Consider the following 18,734-nt stretch of genomic DNA (forward strand, 5'->3'; position numbering starts at 1 on the left):
CCCAAAATTTTCAATTAATGATTCAAAAATGGATACAAATAAATTAAAATATTTAATATTCAATCTGAATTAAAATCAAATAAAAAATAATTTATCACTATTATTTCGTATCACTAAGAGCTATTGGAATTTTTGAATCTTATATTTGTTTTATTAAATACATAATAATATATCCTATAATAAAAAAATACTATATTTATGAAAACAAAAGCGAAGACCTCTTAACAAAATTTATTAGAAAAAAAATGAAAGCTAGCCGGGGGCTGTCTTGCTCGTTTACCCGAAGCCACCAAAACGGAAACAGCCCTTTCTCTTTCTTTTAGTTTCTCTCAATGGCAGTCGAACAAATCCGACCCAAATAATTGCCCGTTTGGTTTTCCCTTTCTCAATCAAATGGACTCTCCTCAGCCGCCTTCAATGCGGGTCCTGACCCGCCCACCTCCTTCACCTATACCCACTTCCACTTCGGACCCTACCCCTCCGTTACCGCCCTCCTCGCCTTCACTCCCCCGCTCTCTCGACGGCGTCGTGGTGGTGGGCTTCATATCTCGGAGACCCGACGATTCTTCCCAGCTCATTAACAGGGTTATAGACTTTAATGTGTTCGGGTCAGGTCAAATGGACCTGGTTTTGTCCCTTGACAAAGATGAACTCAAGGATTGGTTCAAGCATAGAAGAATTAGTTACTATCATGACGAAGATAAAGGGATTTTGTTCTTGCAGTTTTGTTCAAATGGGTGCCCAGTTTTTGATGGGTCATTGGGTTCAAGTTTGGATTTTGGTGGGGTTTTGGAGGAACGCGAGTTCGGTGATCTTCAAGGCTTGCTTTTTATGTTTTCTGTAAGTTTTTTATTCATTTTTTTAATGGTTTTAGTTTTTTTCTATATTGGTTTATTTAATTTAGTTAGATATATCAGTTTTTAATTTAAAATTTGACTTTGGTATTGAGTAGAGCTACATTTGATGAATTTAACAAAATATAAGATAAGCTTGCTTTGGAGTATGTACATATGTCAGGTGGAATGGATTTTTTTCTCTTTTGTAAATTATTTTGTAGTAAATGTTTATTGATTGGCATAATCTTGAAATGTTCCTTGATTCTGAGTTGAGAGCATAAATTTGAGAGCATAAATTTGAGAGCATGAGGAAAGTTATAATAACCAAAAAAGGAAACTTTGTGGTGGCATTGCTTTATCAGTATGTTGATTACCCTGCATTTAAGTGGTGAACTTTTATCTTAGTTTAGTATGTTGAGGTCTATTTCTTTGTCATTTTCTGTTACATGGTACAATCAATCAGACTAGAAGCAATGGAAAACCTCCAACCATATTAAAAGCCCTTAAGAACGCATGTTATAGAATGCTTGGTTAATCGCAGATATATCTATTGATTAACTCAATTAGCATTGCAGGTCTGCCATATAATCATATATATTCAGGAGGGTTCACGTTTTGATACTCAAAATTTGAAAAAATTCCGGGTGTTGCAAGCAGCTAAGCATGCACTAATCCCATATGTAAAATCTCGAACAACACCACCATTGCCACTGAGGCCTCATTCTTCCTCACCTTCTCGGTCTTCAACAAAAGTAATCACTGCCAGCACTTCTCCAGGTAGAAGTGGTGGCATGTTGGGTCGCAATGCTTCAGCTATCTCTCTCTTGTCAGGTTTAGGTTCCTATACTTCTTTGTTTCCTGGGCAATGTACCCCAGTGACACTATTTGTTTTTATTGATGATTTCTCTGATGTACCAAATTTGACTTCTAATATTGAGGAGTCGGTAGAGACGTCCTCACTTAACCATGCTTCTAGTTCAAGCAGTTTAGCTAGGCCAACCTTTCCCATGAAAGGTTCTTCCTCGGTAGTAGTGTTAGCACGTCCTGTAAGTAAATCTGAAGGTGGTTTCCAGAAGAAACTGCAGTTATCCCTAGAGGCACAGATCCGTTTTTTAATTAAGAAATGTCGAACGCTCTCAGGTTCAGAAGGTAGCCACAGTGGTTCAAGAAGTGCAGGTGTTTCAAATTCAGCCCCTCTGTTTTCACTTGATGCATCCAGGTCTGTTGTGCTGCTAGACAAGTCAACAAATCAGCTTGGCGAATCTCTGGAGTTTGCCACTGGTCTTATGGAAGATGTTTTGAATGGAAAAGCAACTTCGGATTCGTTTTTGCTTGAAACTCATGGTCATAGTTCAAACAAAGAGGATCTATCATCTTTGAAGGATTTTATATACAGGCAGTCAGATATTTTGAGGGGAAGAGGGGGATTGGTTGCTAACACCAACAGTGGCCCTGCTGCTGGTGTTGGTATGGTGGCTGTTGCTGCTGCTGCTGCTGCCGCCTCAGCTGCCTCTGGGAAGACATTGATTACGCTTGAACTCCCAACTTTAGATATATGGTTGACTTCCAGTCAGCTTATTCTACATGGACTACTCTCGGCGAAGCGTGGGTGTATAGATGAAACTGAAATGGGTAAAAGAAAACCTCGCCGAAATACCATTACTGGACAGACTGAAGGGATTGCTTCTAGAAGCAGTGAATCTCTAGATTTTGCAGTATCTTGGTTGGAAAGTGGTAAAGGGCTTAACACAAAGTTTTCTAGTTTGTGGTGTGAAAGGACCCTTCCAGCTGCAAAAGATATTTATTTGAAAGACTTACCTGCTTTTTATCCTACATCACAGCACGAAGCTCATTTGGAAAAGGCTTTGCGTGCTTTTCACTCAATGGTCAGGGGACCTGCAGTGCAACTGTTTGCAAAGAAGCTGGAGGAAGAATGCACATCAATGTGGAAATCTGGAAGGCAACTTTGTGATGCTGTTAGTTTGACAGGAAAACCATGTATGCACCAAAGACATGATGTTGAGACTGATGGGTTGCCTTCAGGAACTTTGGTGAAATCTCATTCAAGTGGATATGTCTTTCTTCATGCCTGCGCTTGTGGTCGGACACGGCAATTGCAATCTGACCCGTTTGATTTTGAATCGGCAAACATTACTTCCAATTGCTTTCCTGACTGCGAAAAGCTTCTTTCAATGCTCCAGCTACCAGAAGTATGCAGCAAAGGACCAATTCAGCCGTCTTCCTGGAGTTTGATTCGTATTGCCAGTGCAAGGTACTATGAACCTTCTAAAGGCTTACTTCAGAGTGGGTTCAGTACCACTGAGAAGTTTCTTTTAAAGTGGACAATATTTTTAGAGAAACAGAAACCCCCTAATGTCTTATCAGGAAGAACTATGCAACTAAGTTCTATGGGTAGGTCAAGTACAGATCCCAAGGCTGAGTTTAATGCTGATGGTCAGCTAAAGAAGGCTAGTGCCTCAGAGTTCTGCTGTGGAGAAATACAGAGTGCTGTTGAAAATCCAAGAAAACCCTTGCAAATCAGCAAGTTCAATGGTAACAATATCAGTTTTGGTAGAGGCCTTCCCAATTTCACTATGAAAAAACCCTTTTCAGAGGTTGTTGCTGGCTCAGCTGCTACAGATTCAGGATTCCCTCCTCTTCAGCAGAGGAAACAACCTTCATCAGGGTCAGAAAAAGGAATGAAGAAAAATAAGGCAAGTGATCAGATTTTGGAAGGGGTTCATTCAAGTGTTGATCAAGGATCTAAAAAACTCATACAGGTTTCATCTGTTCAGCAAAGCTTAAATCGAGTAAGTTCTGATGGCAGCACAGATAATAATCCCTTTTTACAGATAGGCAGTTATGTTGTTCCTGTGAATGTGAGCAATGATGAAAAGGCAAAATTGAATCCTGACATCAAGCATGTGATGGCATATGTTGGTTTTGAGCACGAATGCCCTCATGGCCACCGTTTCTTATTGAACCCAGAGCATCTCAGCCAACTTGGGTCCCCATATTCATCATTTGAAGAATCTCAAATTGCTTGCTCTGTGGAAACTTCAGACTACTTGTTGGCAGATTCTTCAAAGGTGGGAAAGACTGGCGGTCAGGGTAAAGTTGATCGGAATACAAATGGCACTATTGCTGCTGCTAATCCTTTAAATAAGATGAAAAACAAGGACAAGGAAAAACAGGTAGTGGCAAATGGTAATGTCTTTAAAGATGGGCCGACACAACTTTCTATGCCTGAAAAGGACCATGATCAGACATTTGTGAGTGTGGCAGGTGTGCCTGTCGCTATAAAAGACCTTGAAACAGGCTTTCATTCTGTTAGCCTTGATGATGGTGGATCCCCTTTCTCCATGTTGAATAGAGATTTACCAATATACATGAACTGTCCATACTGCAGGTCTGCCAGGAATAAAAAGGATCCGCCTAAGGTTAAGTTTGCTAGCTCAATATCACAGCTTCAGAGAATTTTTCTGGTATGAAATATTACAAACTCTTATCCACACATTGCTTTAAACTTTCTTCAACTTGTTTGACAAGTAGTTTGTCAATTGAATGACCTTATTAATTCCATGCCTATTTGTCTTCTCAGAATGTGTGCTTTGTCCTTTACTTAAAACATGAATAGGAAGGGACTCTTGACATTTGAATCGGGATAGCTTTCATATATTTATAGGTTCTATCTACCCAAGTAATCAATTTTCTACCCGAAACAGATTTTTAGATGCTTAAAACTTGTGCATTCTGACATAGTGAATACTTTAATGTTTAGTGACATAATCTATGAAAATTTATATTATCATCATTTAGGCTACAGAATAGATGCCTCTGTTTACATTTAGGTTTATGTAATTGGTATGCTGTTCTGAGAGGTATCTTTGGTTGTTAAATTGTAGATGCAAATACATTTGAATAAGGATAGTCTTCATATTTATAGGTTCTATCTATCCAAGTAATAAATTTTGTATCTGAAACAGATTTTTAGATGCTTAAAACTTGTGAATTCTGTAGTGAATACTTTAGGGTTTAGTGACATAATCTATGAAAGTTTATAGTATCATCATTTAGGCTACAAAATAAGTGCTTCTGGTTACATTTAGGTTTATGTAATTGGTAGCTGTACCAAGAGGTATCTTTGTTTGTTAAATGGTAGATGCAAATGCTTTTCTTTTGTTTATATATCTCGGTAGATTTTTGTCATCTTGAAGCATTTACCATTTTTTTGTCCATTCATTGCCCAATGATAGTTTCTCTATTGGTGTACCATTTTCTGCATTAAAATTGATACGATGTCTGGAAAGTAAGGTTATTGTCTGGAAAAAAAAGAAGGAAAGAAAGAAAGCAAGAAAGTCCCTGTTTACTGAATTTACCCCTTGAAACTTGTAAAGTTGTCCATAGTGTATGTGTGTCGGAAACTAAAATAGGAAGAACAGAGCTCAAATCTTATTTGTTGATGGTTTGATAAGTGGAGTGGATCATTTGGAGGGCTTGTAAGTACTATATTTTCACTATTGTGCTTTATGCAATACGTAATTCATTTTCTGGCAATGATCATGGTGTATGATAATTTTGGAACTTAAGAATGCTATGCCTAATTGATAGCAAGTTTCTTCTGTCACAATTTTCTTATTTTGCCTACAAATAGAAGATACCTGATGAGTAGAATCTGCTTCCAGGTCACACCTCCCTTTCCTGTTGTTCTGGCAACTTGTCCAGTTATACGATTTGAGGTATATCTCACTTTCTCATGCATAAGTTTTACTTTCTGCAATGTATGATATTAAAATGATGTTTTAATTACTACTGGTAAACCTTATGTGCGTGGGGATTTTTGCTGGGGCTCTTAGGCCATTTTTATGTTGTCTTCTGATTTTCCCTTATTGATGTGATAGTAACTTGAAGATAACAATTTTGGTAGCTGCTATTATTTTTTGATTTGTAATGGGAATGAGAGTGTCTTATGCTTAAATATGCTCTTACTAAGCAATGAGTGTTATTGGTGCTATTGCTTTCTCTAAATCAAAGTAAGAATTCTATTACAGGCATCGTGCTTACCCTTGTCAGTTCCAGACCGCGAACAAAAGTTGCAGTTCAGCCTTGGATGTAAAGTGATCTTACCACCAGAGAGTTTTCTTGTACTGAGACTACCATTTGTATATGGTGTACAACTGGAGGACCAAAGCGTGCATTCTCTTAACCCCTTTGAAGATAAACCTGAAGGAACTGGTTGGATTGTTAGGGGCACAACATTGCAGCTTATGTCCAAAGGAAGTGGTCTCAATGAGGGATTTTAAAAATAGTTGAAGCCACAGAACCTAGAATTGGCTAAAATGGAAATTTACACAAATGAAGAGTCTGCAGAGGCAGAGTTGTATGACCAGCTCTATCTAGAGTCAGGTGAGGTTCAGGCATTAATAAGTTGTTAGTGTTTTTTTTTTTTTTAATTTATAATTTGTCAAATTTTACATTTATCTTTGAAGTGTCTATTGTTCGCATCCTCTATTTCACTTCATGCACTTCTTTCCTAAAGAAAGATTCTCGGAGTTTCTTTATTTTTGAGCTAATTTTTCTGAAGCATCATAGTGCAATTTTAGAAAGCACATTAATAAAAATGGGTGTGAATGAAAATTTATTACTACTTTCGTGATGTAAGATGTTGCTGTTAATGGAGTTAGGTGAGGCTCAATTTAGAACCTCAATGGCTTTATAGCTGGTTGATGTTTCAAATTTCAATTTCACCCTACTTAGAGAAAATTTTATTTGGTGTAAACGTTCTTAAGTTATAATTGAAGACTAAGGTCAGAGCTTAATATGTAGTATAGCGGTATATCTTACTCTCCTCATCCAGAATGATCTCAACTAAGTGTATGAAACTTACGTTCAGAGATGTATTTGCAGGACAAGGATATCTCTGTATTACCATCATGGTGCATATGGTAATTGGTGAAAGTTGATAAGAAGGCAGAGGTGAATCGAGAATGTTTAGTCATTTTCAGGTATTTATTTTACGACCTTCATTTTAAATGGATGTTTGTTATCCTTCTCAAATAGTTGGGCTTCCTATTAAACATGTAACTTGGAACCCTAGGTATCTGGTGCTTCAACTGGAGCTTCCTGGTGTGATGTATATGTTCTCTATGTCCTGGCTTACCCATCTTCGGACATCTTATTTTCAAATATATATATATATATATAAATATAAATATATATGCAACTTTGCACATCTAACTTGATCTTCATTAGAATAACTAGACCAAGTTTGGTTCTTTCAATGCGTGAATCCACTAAAATACTAGTACTTTATGTTGATGCTGTACAAATCAAAGTAATCCTATAGATGTCATCACTGCGATTAGGAGTAGTGCTTTTATGAACAGGCTTGCAAACTTGTATGAATAGTGTACAATATGCATGGTTGTGGTGGATGATTAGGGATGGATGGTGAATTAAACAGGGAGATATTTTGATGGCTTAAGATAAATACTGATGTTTTACAGCTTATGCCATCAGCTATCTTTCCCTGTAACTTGTTTCTGTATAATGTGAACTAAAATGCTAGGGAAGGTATTGAAATTGTTTCTATTCTTCTATGTCATTCCAATTGTTACGAAAAGTTATCATGTACCATTTTTTGCTGTTTTGTTTATTACATGCTACATAAATTGACTGCAGTTAAGTGATACAACTTGATTTGTGGTGTTATTGCAGCTTGTGGTTGGATTGGTCTTGGCTTCAAGCATGCTGTGTTGACTTTAGTAGAACTCTACAAAATATGGTGGAGCAACTTCAAAATCTCATGCATGCACCTGCTTTTGCATCTTGGGGAACTAGCTACGTCATGGTGAAAGAGTTTCATGGTTGTAGACATGCTACTTGCCCGAAATCAACAACTAGAAGCTTGTCTTATCCCCTGTTCACTTATTCCACCATTAAAAAAAAGGGTGAAAATAGGGGGGCTTCAAAAAACAAAAAGTTGTAAATGGGCAGACACAGATTTATAATGGGGCAGCTGCCTGCCGCTGAGATATTAAAAAACCTTTTCGGTAGTATTATATAACTAGGATTGAGTTTAAGAAAAAATTTACTGTCCTCACTGTAATTTTTTTAGTTTAACCGTGTATTTTAAACGCATCTATATATTTATTCTTAATTTTTTTGCTTGCCAAATTTGTAAAAGTAGTGAAAGAGGGGCGGGGGATGACCTTGTAAGAGGTTGGATGTGAAACAAGGCCAGAACAATGAAGAATAGGTTGAGATTGACCATGGGTGACTAATAAAATAGATATAAGTAGTGATACATGCAAAGCAGTTCTTGAACGATTGAAATAGTGCTGTTGTTGCATTACTAACACAGATGACCTGCGCTCCAAATCCGTGGATGCAAGGAGGTCTCCGATGATCCCTAGCTCAGGAAATTCACTCCATTCTGATAAACCTGACGTTTGAACAGATTCCACCCCATAGCGTCTGCCAACTATTATCAGATTATAGCCATCCGCTATTGATCTAACAACGAGCGCGGCTTGAGGTCCATCTTTCACAACTTCCTCCATATATGTCATCTTCCCATCACCACCTTCACGTTGCTTAATATTCTTCAACTCCTCAGCATCAAGCATCATGTCCCAGTCTAGGACATTTCTGCTGACTTCAGCAACGAGATGGATCACGGTTAGGTTCACTGTAGGGTCTTTCGCCATGCGTTTGGCTAATGTTAAAGCCTCCCGATCATCTTTGCCGCCAAAGAAGATCATGCAAATGCAATAGAATGACCTTGATGACTTTAATGATGTCCTCGAGATCCGACGGTCTAGAGCACCACGGTCCACCAGGATACTGATCGAGCAAGGTGATCTTTCCAGGACGCTACAATTTAGGTTCCTTATGACATTGTGTTCAGCTTCAAGAGATCCGTCAATGGACCTTTTTCTATGGAATGGAAGAAGAATTAAGGATGTTTGCTTGTCCAGAGCCATAGTGCAGATATCGTCATGCATGAGGTTAGGTGGAGAGATTGCTGTGAACGCGTTGACGGTCACCAAACCCCAATTGTTTTGCTCATATTGATTGAAAGCAAGAATGAAATTTTCAAAAGAGCTCCCAACTCTTGTTCTTGCTTCTAGTGAGCTGTGAAGACCGGAGTGGCACGGCCCATTAGTTCAACCAGATGAAGGACATAAACAACATTAGGGCTCTCGATTGTGGGGCATGTGGCATTAAGCAAGTCTATGAAGCCAGCAAAATTTTCAGGTCTGTGAACACAAGCAAGAACTCGTAGCTCAGCATTGGGCGTTAAATGCATTATGTTTCTTTTCAGGTAGCCTGCATATTTTCTTGACAATGAGTCGTAGAGGGATTTCACTAGGATTGGGACTATAAAAAGTTGCATCTGCAATAACCTGCAATTTGATCGGGGAAGAAGACACAAACATTATAAAAAAAAAAAAAAGAAAATTATTGATCACGTCATCAGAGGGAATAGGTTTGGACATTGAACTCATTTTCATCTAGGTTACCTTTCTGTCTTTGTAAGTGGATAAATGTGACAACTCCACAATGCCTTTACTGGTCATAATGAGAGCAAAAGCCAAGGAATCTTTGAACGGCATCTTGCCAAAAAATGAAGGTATCAAACATGCTATAAATTTGGCCAGAAATGTCGTAACAACAAGAATTGCACTAAATTTGAGTCTAGTGGGATCACAAAACATCTTCCCTGGATCAGCTCTCATTGTAGCTGTGGTTACATAGAGTGTCAGAAAGACACCAGAAACAAAGCATTCAAACTTGTCTACCAGGGCAGATCCTAGTGGTGGTCCATCCGGGACAGCTAAACCAAAGAGAAATGCCCCGAACAAAGGAGATTGATTGAAACAATGTGTATACATAGAAGACCCTAAAGCTATCAACATGATGGCGAAAATGTAAACTTCCTTGATTGGTCTGCCTTCAGGTGTTTCTCTAACTATCCAAACCATCAATGGACGAAGAACAAACACTAGAACAATTATAAAATCAACCATAGCTCCAGCATTTGTTAGAGCCACTGAATGGGATTTACTCCAATTTTTTGAGAAAACAATGACGACTACTAGAAATAAGCTTCTCAAGTCACCAAGAACCGCAGATGATAGAGCCAATCGTCGCAGTTCTGAATTTAAGATCTTGAGCTCACTCAGAAGGCATGCAATGACCGAAAGTGAAGTCAGAGATTCAATTGTTGTTCCAACTAGGCGTTCAATTCTTATTTCTTCAGTTTGATTAGGCTCTTTGAAGACCTCACGGACAAGGCAACCAACCAAAGTAGGTGCTAAAAGGGATAAAAGGCCAATCACCTTGGCACTTCTTGTTGTCCTGAATGCCACCTTCACGTCCATTTTCACTCCCATCAGAAACAAAAATATGGCAAAACCAAATATTGCTGTAGTATCAATTATTCCTACACCAAAGTCAGGAGGAAACAAAATTACTTTGAATTCATCTATTTGCCCCAGCATTGCAGGTCCGAGGATCATCCCGGCCTAGTTGCAAAACAAATAGTTAATCACAAATCAATACATAATGTCACAATAAAGTACATACTTTTATTATTATTATTATTTTTAAGACTGGGTCTCAGTTATATTCAGTTGAGACCTTAAATAAGAGTTGCCACTCATTTTATGGACCCATAAAAGGTAAGAAAAAAGCAAGAAGATATAGGGAAAGAGCACATACAACCATTTGTGAGGCAAAGAGGGGGATTCCAAGAGGCTCGAGAAAGGAATAAATGACATGAGTGACCAAGAAAATCAGGAGCATCTGCAACTCCAGAAGTGGCAATGAATAATTGAGAATTACCGATGGAGAAGAAGTGTTCTCCCAGACACCGGTTGAATTCACCTTGGGCGGTAAAACAATGCAAAACGTAACCGTTTCATTGCCGTGTGAATCATGTGCTGGGGCTCCGTTCATTGCTGATGGAGGCCAAGGTTGGTTTAGAGAAAGGAAATGCACTAAAAAGATAAAAAGAAAGACAGTGCAAGGATTAATTCTTAGATTTTGAGAATACAAGAATGAAACTAAAGAAATTGTTGTGATGTTAATCATCAGGCTTAAAATAGCAGCTTAGCTGCAATCTTATTTTCTGGTTGACATTAACCATTTATATTTACCAACAATTTTACATATCAAAAGAGAGCTATTAGATTTTTGCTGTTGATTTTATGTAGTAACAGAGTTACAGAGGGATAGTGCACCTGTTTGCCAGATTCCCATTGGTTTAACTGTCATGAAAGAGTGTTTGTTTGATACAATTAAAGAAAAACATGACCAAGTATAGATGGTTACTCTATTGACTTTTATTAGAAGAAAGAAGTTTTAAAACTGACATATTTATGATCTTTTTTTCTTTTTTTTAAAACTTTTAACCCATTTTTAGGAATGTAAAATTAAATTTGTATCACATGACAAATATTGGAAAAGTATCAATACCATTAACTTTATAAAGATTAATCTGAATTAAAATAAAGCTATAGCTGAAACTCAGGAACTTCCTGTAATCCTACTGTGGATTAATTAATCACAGAAAGGATATCAAAAGAGTATAAATAGTTTCACTTCTCTGTTCTGATATAATGAAGGAGCAATGCCTGGAATAAGTAGTGTAGTTAGATTCAGATCATCAATCAAATGTCCTTTAACCAGAAGCCAACAATTAGCCTCATCCATTTTTATTTCATTCACAACTTAAAATGTAGCAATTTCCATTTCAGAAAAAGATAAAACAGTCAAGAGAATGATACTACTATAATAGATTACACTCTGCAGATTATTCATAAAAATTTTTTGGTCTAAAATTGTTAGTTCAGTTTGCGGCAACAAGACATAGATGCACGTATTAGTACAAATTTCAGTATTTCAAGTAGGCTCATAACAGGCGAGCACTCATTCAACTCAATACATTGATGATCTACAGGCATCGATAACAGGTTTAGAAGAGACAGACTAGGAAGATTAAGGTGGTGTCATGTTTATTGCTCTACGCCTCCTTTAGCTACATATATCTTATGATTATGAACACATCTTAGAAGATCTCACCGATGTTTTTGTGGCTCATGGGAAATTTAAAAGGAGAAAAATAGAAAATAAATATAAATATGAATTATATCGAACCCCAGATGAAGACATGAAGAAAAATTGACTGAAAATCACGTGATAATTAGAGACCTGGCATGATTTTACGAGATATTCTGCAATTCACAAAGACATTAGTGGAAAGAATCGAATTTATATATGCAACATGAACAGTGTCTGGTCGTCGCATTTTTTTAAAATTTTTTGCTTTTATTGAAGGAAATCATCATTAATCAGGAACTCTTTCTGGTTAAGATTAAACAAAACATGCTATTCGTTCTTTGTTCTACCACTTGTATTTGTTATTTAGTTAGTGATTTTGTTTTAGCTGTTTCATTACAGCCCACCACCGCCCTTTCAATTCAAACCTTTGAGATTTTTTGCGTGCTGCAGTCTTCAACCTCGATAACCATAATGAATAATATCATTAATTCCTACATCTTCAATGGAGTGCAAGTTTTTGTATGTCTAAATCTTTGAAAATTTTGTTTCACCTTCAATGATACACTAACATATACTCTAATTTATTTAAACTCTATTTGATGTATAAATTTTTAATTTCATAAACCGTGTTAAAATATTGAAACGTATTTCTTTTTTATTTTGAATTGAATTTTAATAAATAAAGATTAAATTGGATTAATATTTGTTAATTTCCTTGTACTAAATTATAGATCCAAATTGTCCAATTGACATTTTTATCATATATTTTTTTATCGAAGAAAAATTAAATATAAAATTTCAAGCAAATCAAGAAACAAAAATTGGCATTGTTCATTTTAAGACTTTCGGACCTGTGGGTGACAATAATTCAAGATTCCGAAGTCATTGTAAAGAAATTAAACAATTGGCAACATGTAGTCATCAATGACATATTAGCTTTCTTACAAAAAAAAAATCAAGACATAAAAGAAAAAGAATTTGATCAATTAAAATTTATGAAATTGGTCCATAAGACAAAGGAAAAAATTTTGATGAAAAAGGAAACTAAACGATAATTTCAAAGAAAAAAAACCAAAATAGTAATTAAATGAGATTTATTATTATATAAAAAATGAGGTAAAATATTTTTGGAAGGTCGTAAGCCGTGCCAGTCCCTCAAGCACAGCCCCTGGTACTCTCTAACATAATTGCCGTTAAACAATCCCAAATAATTGACATATTCTAAGGAAGATTTTATAGGTTATAAAAGCACAACCTTCGTTGGTATCCTAGAATGTCATGTTCTTGGTTGTTACACACGCAACTGGAACGTGTCGCCGCAGGCGAACCAGATTGAAATTGGGACCATTTACAAGGCATGACTCAGCACCATCGGACCCACAATAACAAAAACAAATAGATTAATAAATAGCTTTCAATTAGTCATGCTAGAGAAGGATCCCATTGGACCTTTCCCACCCAACAAAGTTTTTCCTTTTTTTTTCTTTTCTTTCGATATTAAAATCTCTTATTGCCTTTCCTTTTTTTTTTTTTTTTTTAGGGTTTCATTGTCAATCATTTTCTTTCTTTTTTTTTTTTTTCTTTTTTTGGGTAAAGAATAAAAAAGTTTACATTTTATGTCAACTTTAACAACCCTTTCTATACGCCACATAATTCTGACGTGTGTCACTAAATTATTTCCACTGCAGACGTTATTGAGTTACTATTAATGGTATTCTCTTTGAATTTTTAATTCAATTGGATTGGGGATTGGTCTGTTCAACTCTGTGTTTTAATTATTAGGGTATGAAACTTGAATAATGAAGAAATGACTTTTGTTAATTTTCTTGTCTTTTAGTGACTACTTTTTAATGGGTAATTAATTCTATATGAATCACCTTGCATGATATTCAAAAAAAAAAAGAAAGAATATAAGAACAATAGTCATGCATGTGAAAATTTTATCAAAACCAAGATATATAACTTAATGTTTAATCTCATATCAATGTATTTTTTGTATTAAATGAGTGAGTGAATAAATAAAATGAATATTTTTTATGCGATTTGAGAATAAAAAAATTATAAATTTTGATATTTGAATTCTTAATTTATTGAATGTAAATTCTTAAGAGTGACTACATAAAATAGAATTAATTGAGTTAAATTTTAAGTTCAAATGAATAATTTTTTTTCAACTGTTTGCAATAAATGAATAGTTTTGAAGTGTAGTTTTTTAGAAATAAATCCATATTATTGCTTAAAAAAAAGGGGATATTCAATAATTTATTGTGTTTTAATTTTTTTTTGCTATCATAATAAGATTTTTGTTTTTGTTTTTTTTTTTTTGGAGTCTAGGCTCTTCAAAAATCCAGTTGTTACATCAATTAAAAAAGTTTGGATAAGGAAACAAGAATTCTTCATGGAAATGCCAATTGACTGCTTCATGGTTAGGCCCTTCGTACGTATTCACAGGTAAAACAAGTCATGCTTTGAAGCCAAAATTTTCAACATGAGGATTGATTATATGATCACTGACAATTACTCTATTCTTACTAATGTATAATTTGCAATACATATGAATTTTCTTATCTATTCTTGAAATTAAAGTTAAGATTTTATAAGTAGAAAAGTAATAGAGAAAAATAAAAACTATTATACCACTCAAAAATGAGAAAGAATTTGTTTTTTTGCCAAAAAGAAAAAACAAAGACGATTGGATATCCATGTTGGCATTTCCTCTTCAATATAACGACCAACTCAAAACGAAAATCTAGCCATAAGAAAGAGATAGAAGGGAGATAATAATAGAACCATAATAAATATAGAAAAAGACTTCAAAAGCAAAGGAACTGAAACTTTAATGAAAGCTCCATTTTAGGCAATTAGAAGGAAAAATTTTAGTTTATATATATATATATATATATATACATCTTCCAGAATGTACAAGATAAGATAAAGAACTTTGGGAGTTTATCCATTCGACAATAGTATTGATAAAGATAAAGGAAAATGATATGATATCCATTCGATAATAATATTGATCGCAAAAATAAAAGGAAAATGATGTGATATTTAATTTAATTTGTTCATATAATTATTTTAAGATATAATATTTAATAGATTCGAGATTTAAATTTATACTAAGAGATATGAGTTCTCATATTAAACTCGTTTATGAAATTAAAAAAATTTATTATCAATTTATTTAATAATTTTATTAAAAATATATTCGAATGAATTTTTGTTTAATTCATGGCAATGATAAGCACATTTGTTTTCCAAATTTTTTTGTTTTTTAATTGATAAGGCACTTTATAAATGTATATACATTCTGCCATGCAAAGATAAGAATTAGAGCTTGACAACTTGTAGAAATTGCACACATGGACAGTCTGGATAATCAAAATTTCATCATTGTTCTGCCCCATACCAATCCCATTATGTTTCTTTTTTTCTTTCAAGGTACGATTTTGGATCGTGCTTGAATTAGGATTTTGATTTCTATTTCTATAGATAGAATTTCTTCGCTGTCATGCTTAGCCAAAAAAAAAAACAGAAGAAGATATGTATGACGGTGTGTGACTATAAATATATATTAACATGTGCCCTTGCAATCTAAATCCTAGCTCTTTTTATTGGCGAAATTCAAGATCGTAGGACTAGCTGGCTGGCATGGCTGTATTTGTGATTTTCTCTCTCTTTTCGTTTTCAAGAAAAGATGCTTAAATTAATTATTGGATTTCAAAATCTTCGAACATTGATCATGTATGCACCTCATTGGTAGATTTCATATTTTTTTGGTTCTAATTGGTAGAATTCTCAACGCAATCTCTGCTGTAGGTCTCGAACTGATATATATGAACAAGTTATACCAACTTAATTTTTGTTTTAACACTAATAAACTAAGCAAAATTAAACACTAAAATGCCATATTTTTGGGGATTATAACACTAACTAAAACACCAATTAACATGAACAATAATAGGCTAATGGCAACAATATGTTAATGTAATTACTTAATAATAGGCTAATAGCAATAATATGTTAACTCTCTTTGTATAAAAAATTGACGAGTGTCACATAATATATAAAAGAGAGTGTACATACGCGTGCATAAAATAATGTAAGAGTTTGCATGTTCATGCTCTCAATTATATAAGTACTTTTTTTTTTAGTTCCAAACAAAAGAATAGTTTCTGAAATGGTGGGCTGATTGTCGGGTCCAACATAATTAATTTTATGAAGACTTAAACCATTAAATGTGTATGCAATTAATCATAAATGCTTAGTCAGTTTTACAGATGATCTGTTTTCTAATTACTGAGAAGGTAATTTTTAATGTTTATGTCTTAATGTGAGATTTAAATAACTAATCCTTAACCTTTACAAAGTAGTTGTAAATGTTATGCGGAAAAGAATTTTCCAATTTGTATAGTTTTTATACACGTGTATGCCACATCATTAAATTTTGTCCACGTGAATGCCAGTATGTATGATATGAGTTAACTGGCCTGTTAGCCACGTCAGAATTTTCCATCCAAATGCGATTCATTTGACACAATATACTAGGTTAGGGGTTAAATTGACACCAAAAATAAGACAAGGGTTTAAATAATATTTTTTTTTAATAGTTTGAAGGTTTCTTTTATCATTATATCTTTAAAAAAATAATATCACAAATAATTTATAAATTATAATAAAATGACCAATATAATATTTAAATTTTTAAAAAATTTATAATATGAATTATAAAAATTTTTAAAATTTAAATATCATATAAAATTTTTTATTATAATTCAAATATTGTATTTAAATTTTATTATAATTCAAATATTAATCGTGGCATCAACCCTTAAACCGTTAAGACTTTGATAACATCATCTTCATTGTTTGTTGTTTGTTGTTTGTTTTATAGACAGTGAAATCATGAATCATGAATAAATGTTGGTGGTTGAGTATTCTGCTTAAATTAACAAATTAGCAATCAGCCAATAATTAATCATGAATATGGTTGATGATGGCTAATTCTTCAAAACAATTAATTTTCTCTTACTTTAGATTATATTATATAATGACACATGCAAATGCAACTGGTTAATTAATTAATTTTTTTGGTATAAAACTGATAATTTAAGAGTAAAAATTATAAATATTAAAATTTAAATTAAAGATCTGAAAATTTGTTCTTTGCTTCTTGGATTAATGAAACAAATTTCTCAAAAAAAAAAAAAAAAACCATTATTTTGTGGTCCTGATACGCATTAATCACCCCTTAATATTATTGTTTACACTATAGGAAACCCATAGTATATTCTAATGTTCATATAACTTATGTGATTGGAAATTATAATATTTATATAAGATAAGATAAATGAGTACTATATAATTTTTTCAATACGTCACCGCCTGTCAATTTTTGTGAAAATTAATAAAAAAAAAGAATGATTACCTTATTGTTTTCTGCCTAATTTGTCTTATTTTTCTTCCTCGCCTTTCCAAGAACATAAAATGTGAAATGACGTGTTGATTTACCAAAGGTCATTTGTAGGAAAAAAAAATCTCTTAGAACCCTCTAAAAGCCAGATAAAACTTGTGGAAGAAAAAACAGTTTCATGATTTTGTTTGAATGACCTGAATTATTCGTTTCATAATCTCAATCAAAGAATCACAATTTTATTAGATAAATTAAAAGGCTAAACTTTTCTTTACTTTAGAAAAACTGATATCTTTTGCCAAAGTATAACCTGTCTAGATAATGCCCCAAGAAACAATATTGATTTGATGGAATAATTGGAATAAGGGAAGGATTAATTCCCCCTAAAGCAGACAAAATGATATAGTTTTCAACTTTCATAATTTACTACCTTAATTGTTAAGGTCAACACAACTCTATTCAGATATTGCATTTTTTTTTTAAAGATCATTATTATCCTATAATTTTAATAAGAACTATAATAAATAGGAATTAGTAAAAACTTTTAGGTTTTTGATTCATTCTCACTAAATATAATAAGGTCGGTCGAATTTTAAGTTGATTTGGTAATTTGTTTCTTTAGTTTATTCTTTGATTTCTTATTCTTTATGTATAATTTTATTATGCATGTGGAGATTTAGTTGATTATTGTAATTGTAAATTTTTATTTGTATCCATATTTTCATTAAAATTAATAGGAACCACATTAAATAAATTGATCTCAAAAATCAATTTGTTAGTGCATAGTTTTGGAATAGGCAAATTATCTCTCTTTTGGTCAAGATGACGTAAGCAAGAAAAGTGATAATTTAAATTTGAAACTTAATTTAATTGGTTCATACGATAATATTTAAATAATAATATGTAATATATCTAAATTCAAATTAATCATTTATAATTAGGATATAATAGAGTCAAGTCGAATTGATATACCAAAAAACTTAAATTCAAATTTAACTTGAAATTCGGGTTGAGTTTGATTAAAATTTAATTTTCAAATTCAACTCAATAAAAATTGTGTTACTTGAGTTTATTTGATTAAATTTACTTACCAAATAAAAAATAAATTTAGTTCTCATACTTAAATTTAAATTTGATTATTTATATTTGAATTAATTCTTGAATTGATATATATAAAGTTAAAATAATAAAATATATATATAAAAATATAAAAATTTGATTAGATTTACAAATTATTCAAACTTAATATTAAAATACTTAAACTCAATTTGATAATGATTTAATCAAATTCAAATTTTATTCAAATCAAATATTAAAAACTTACAAATATTAATATATCATTTAGACTTTACTTACAACAATTACTTTTCGTATTCTCAAATTATAATTTTTTATGTATAAAAAAAAAAAATGGAGAA

The 18,734-nt window shown here is 33.3% G+C and overlaps 2 protein-coding genes across 4 annotated transcripts; one reads left to right on the plus strand and one right to left on the minus strand.

Moving 5' to 3' along the window:
- Positions 1–223: 223 nt before the first annotated feature.
- On the plus strand, positions 224–8,012 carry LOC111284659 (uncharacterized). 3 transcript variants are annotated; one of them, XM_089761669.1, is made up of 6 exons: positions 224–840; positions 1,404–4,321; positions 5,522–5,575; positions 5,888–6,242; positions 6,744–6,841; positions 7,554–8,012. In XM_089761669.1, the coding sequence occupies exons 2-4, from the start codon at positions 1,628–1,630 to the stop codon at positions 6,137–6,139; spliced, it is 3,000 nt and encodes a 999-aa protein (XP_089617795.1). In that variant the 5' UTR covers positions 224–840; positions 1,404–1,627; the 3' UTR covers positions 6,140–6,242; positions 6,744–6,841; positions 7,554–8,012. The 3 variants fall into 3 exon arrangements, with proteins under 3 accessions (XP_089617795.1, XP_022729208.2, XP_022729209.2); XM_022873473.2 differs by having other exon boundaries at positions 1,412–4,321; XM_022873474.2 differs by lacking the exon at positions 5,522–5,575 and having other exon boundaries at positions 1,412–4,321.
- On the minus strand, positions 7,955–11,226 carry LOC111286443 (cation/H(+) antiporter 12-like). Its single transcript, XM_089763282.1, is given in 4 exon segments — positions 7,955–8,967; positions 8,970–9,244; positions 9,336–10,366; positions 10,563–11,226. Coding segments are annotated over 4 exon segments (2,691 nt in total). The 5' UTR covers positions 10,935–11,226.
- Between the last annotated feature and the right edge of the window lie 7,508 nt (positions 11,227–18,734).

The sequence above is a fragment of the Durio zibethinus genome, chromosome 6 (assembly GCF_047325235.1).
Source record: "Durio zibethinus cultivar Kanyao isolate XHJ-2024 chromosome 6, ASM4732523v1, whole genome shotgun sequence".
NCBI classification, from domain to species: Eukaryota; Viridiplantae; Streptophyta; class Magnoliopsida; order Malvales; family Malvaceae; genus Durio; species Durio zibethinus.

Excerpts from the sequence above, each read along its gene's own strand:
- LOC111284659 (XM_022873473.2), top strand. The coding sequence starts at position 394 with ATGGACTCTCCTCAGCCGCCTTCAATGCGGGTCCTGACCCGCCCACCT. Across the intron at positions 4,322-5,521 it reads AGCTTCAGAGAATTTTTCTG|GTCACACCTCCCTTTCCTGT; the intron begins GTATGAAATATT and ends ATCTGCTTCCAG. Across the intron at positions 5,576-5,887 it reads GTCCAGTTATACGATTTGAG|GCATCGTGCTTACCCTTGTC; the intron begins GTATATCTCACT and ends ATTCTATTACAG.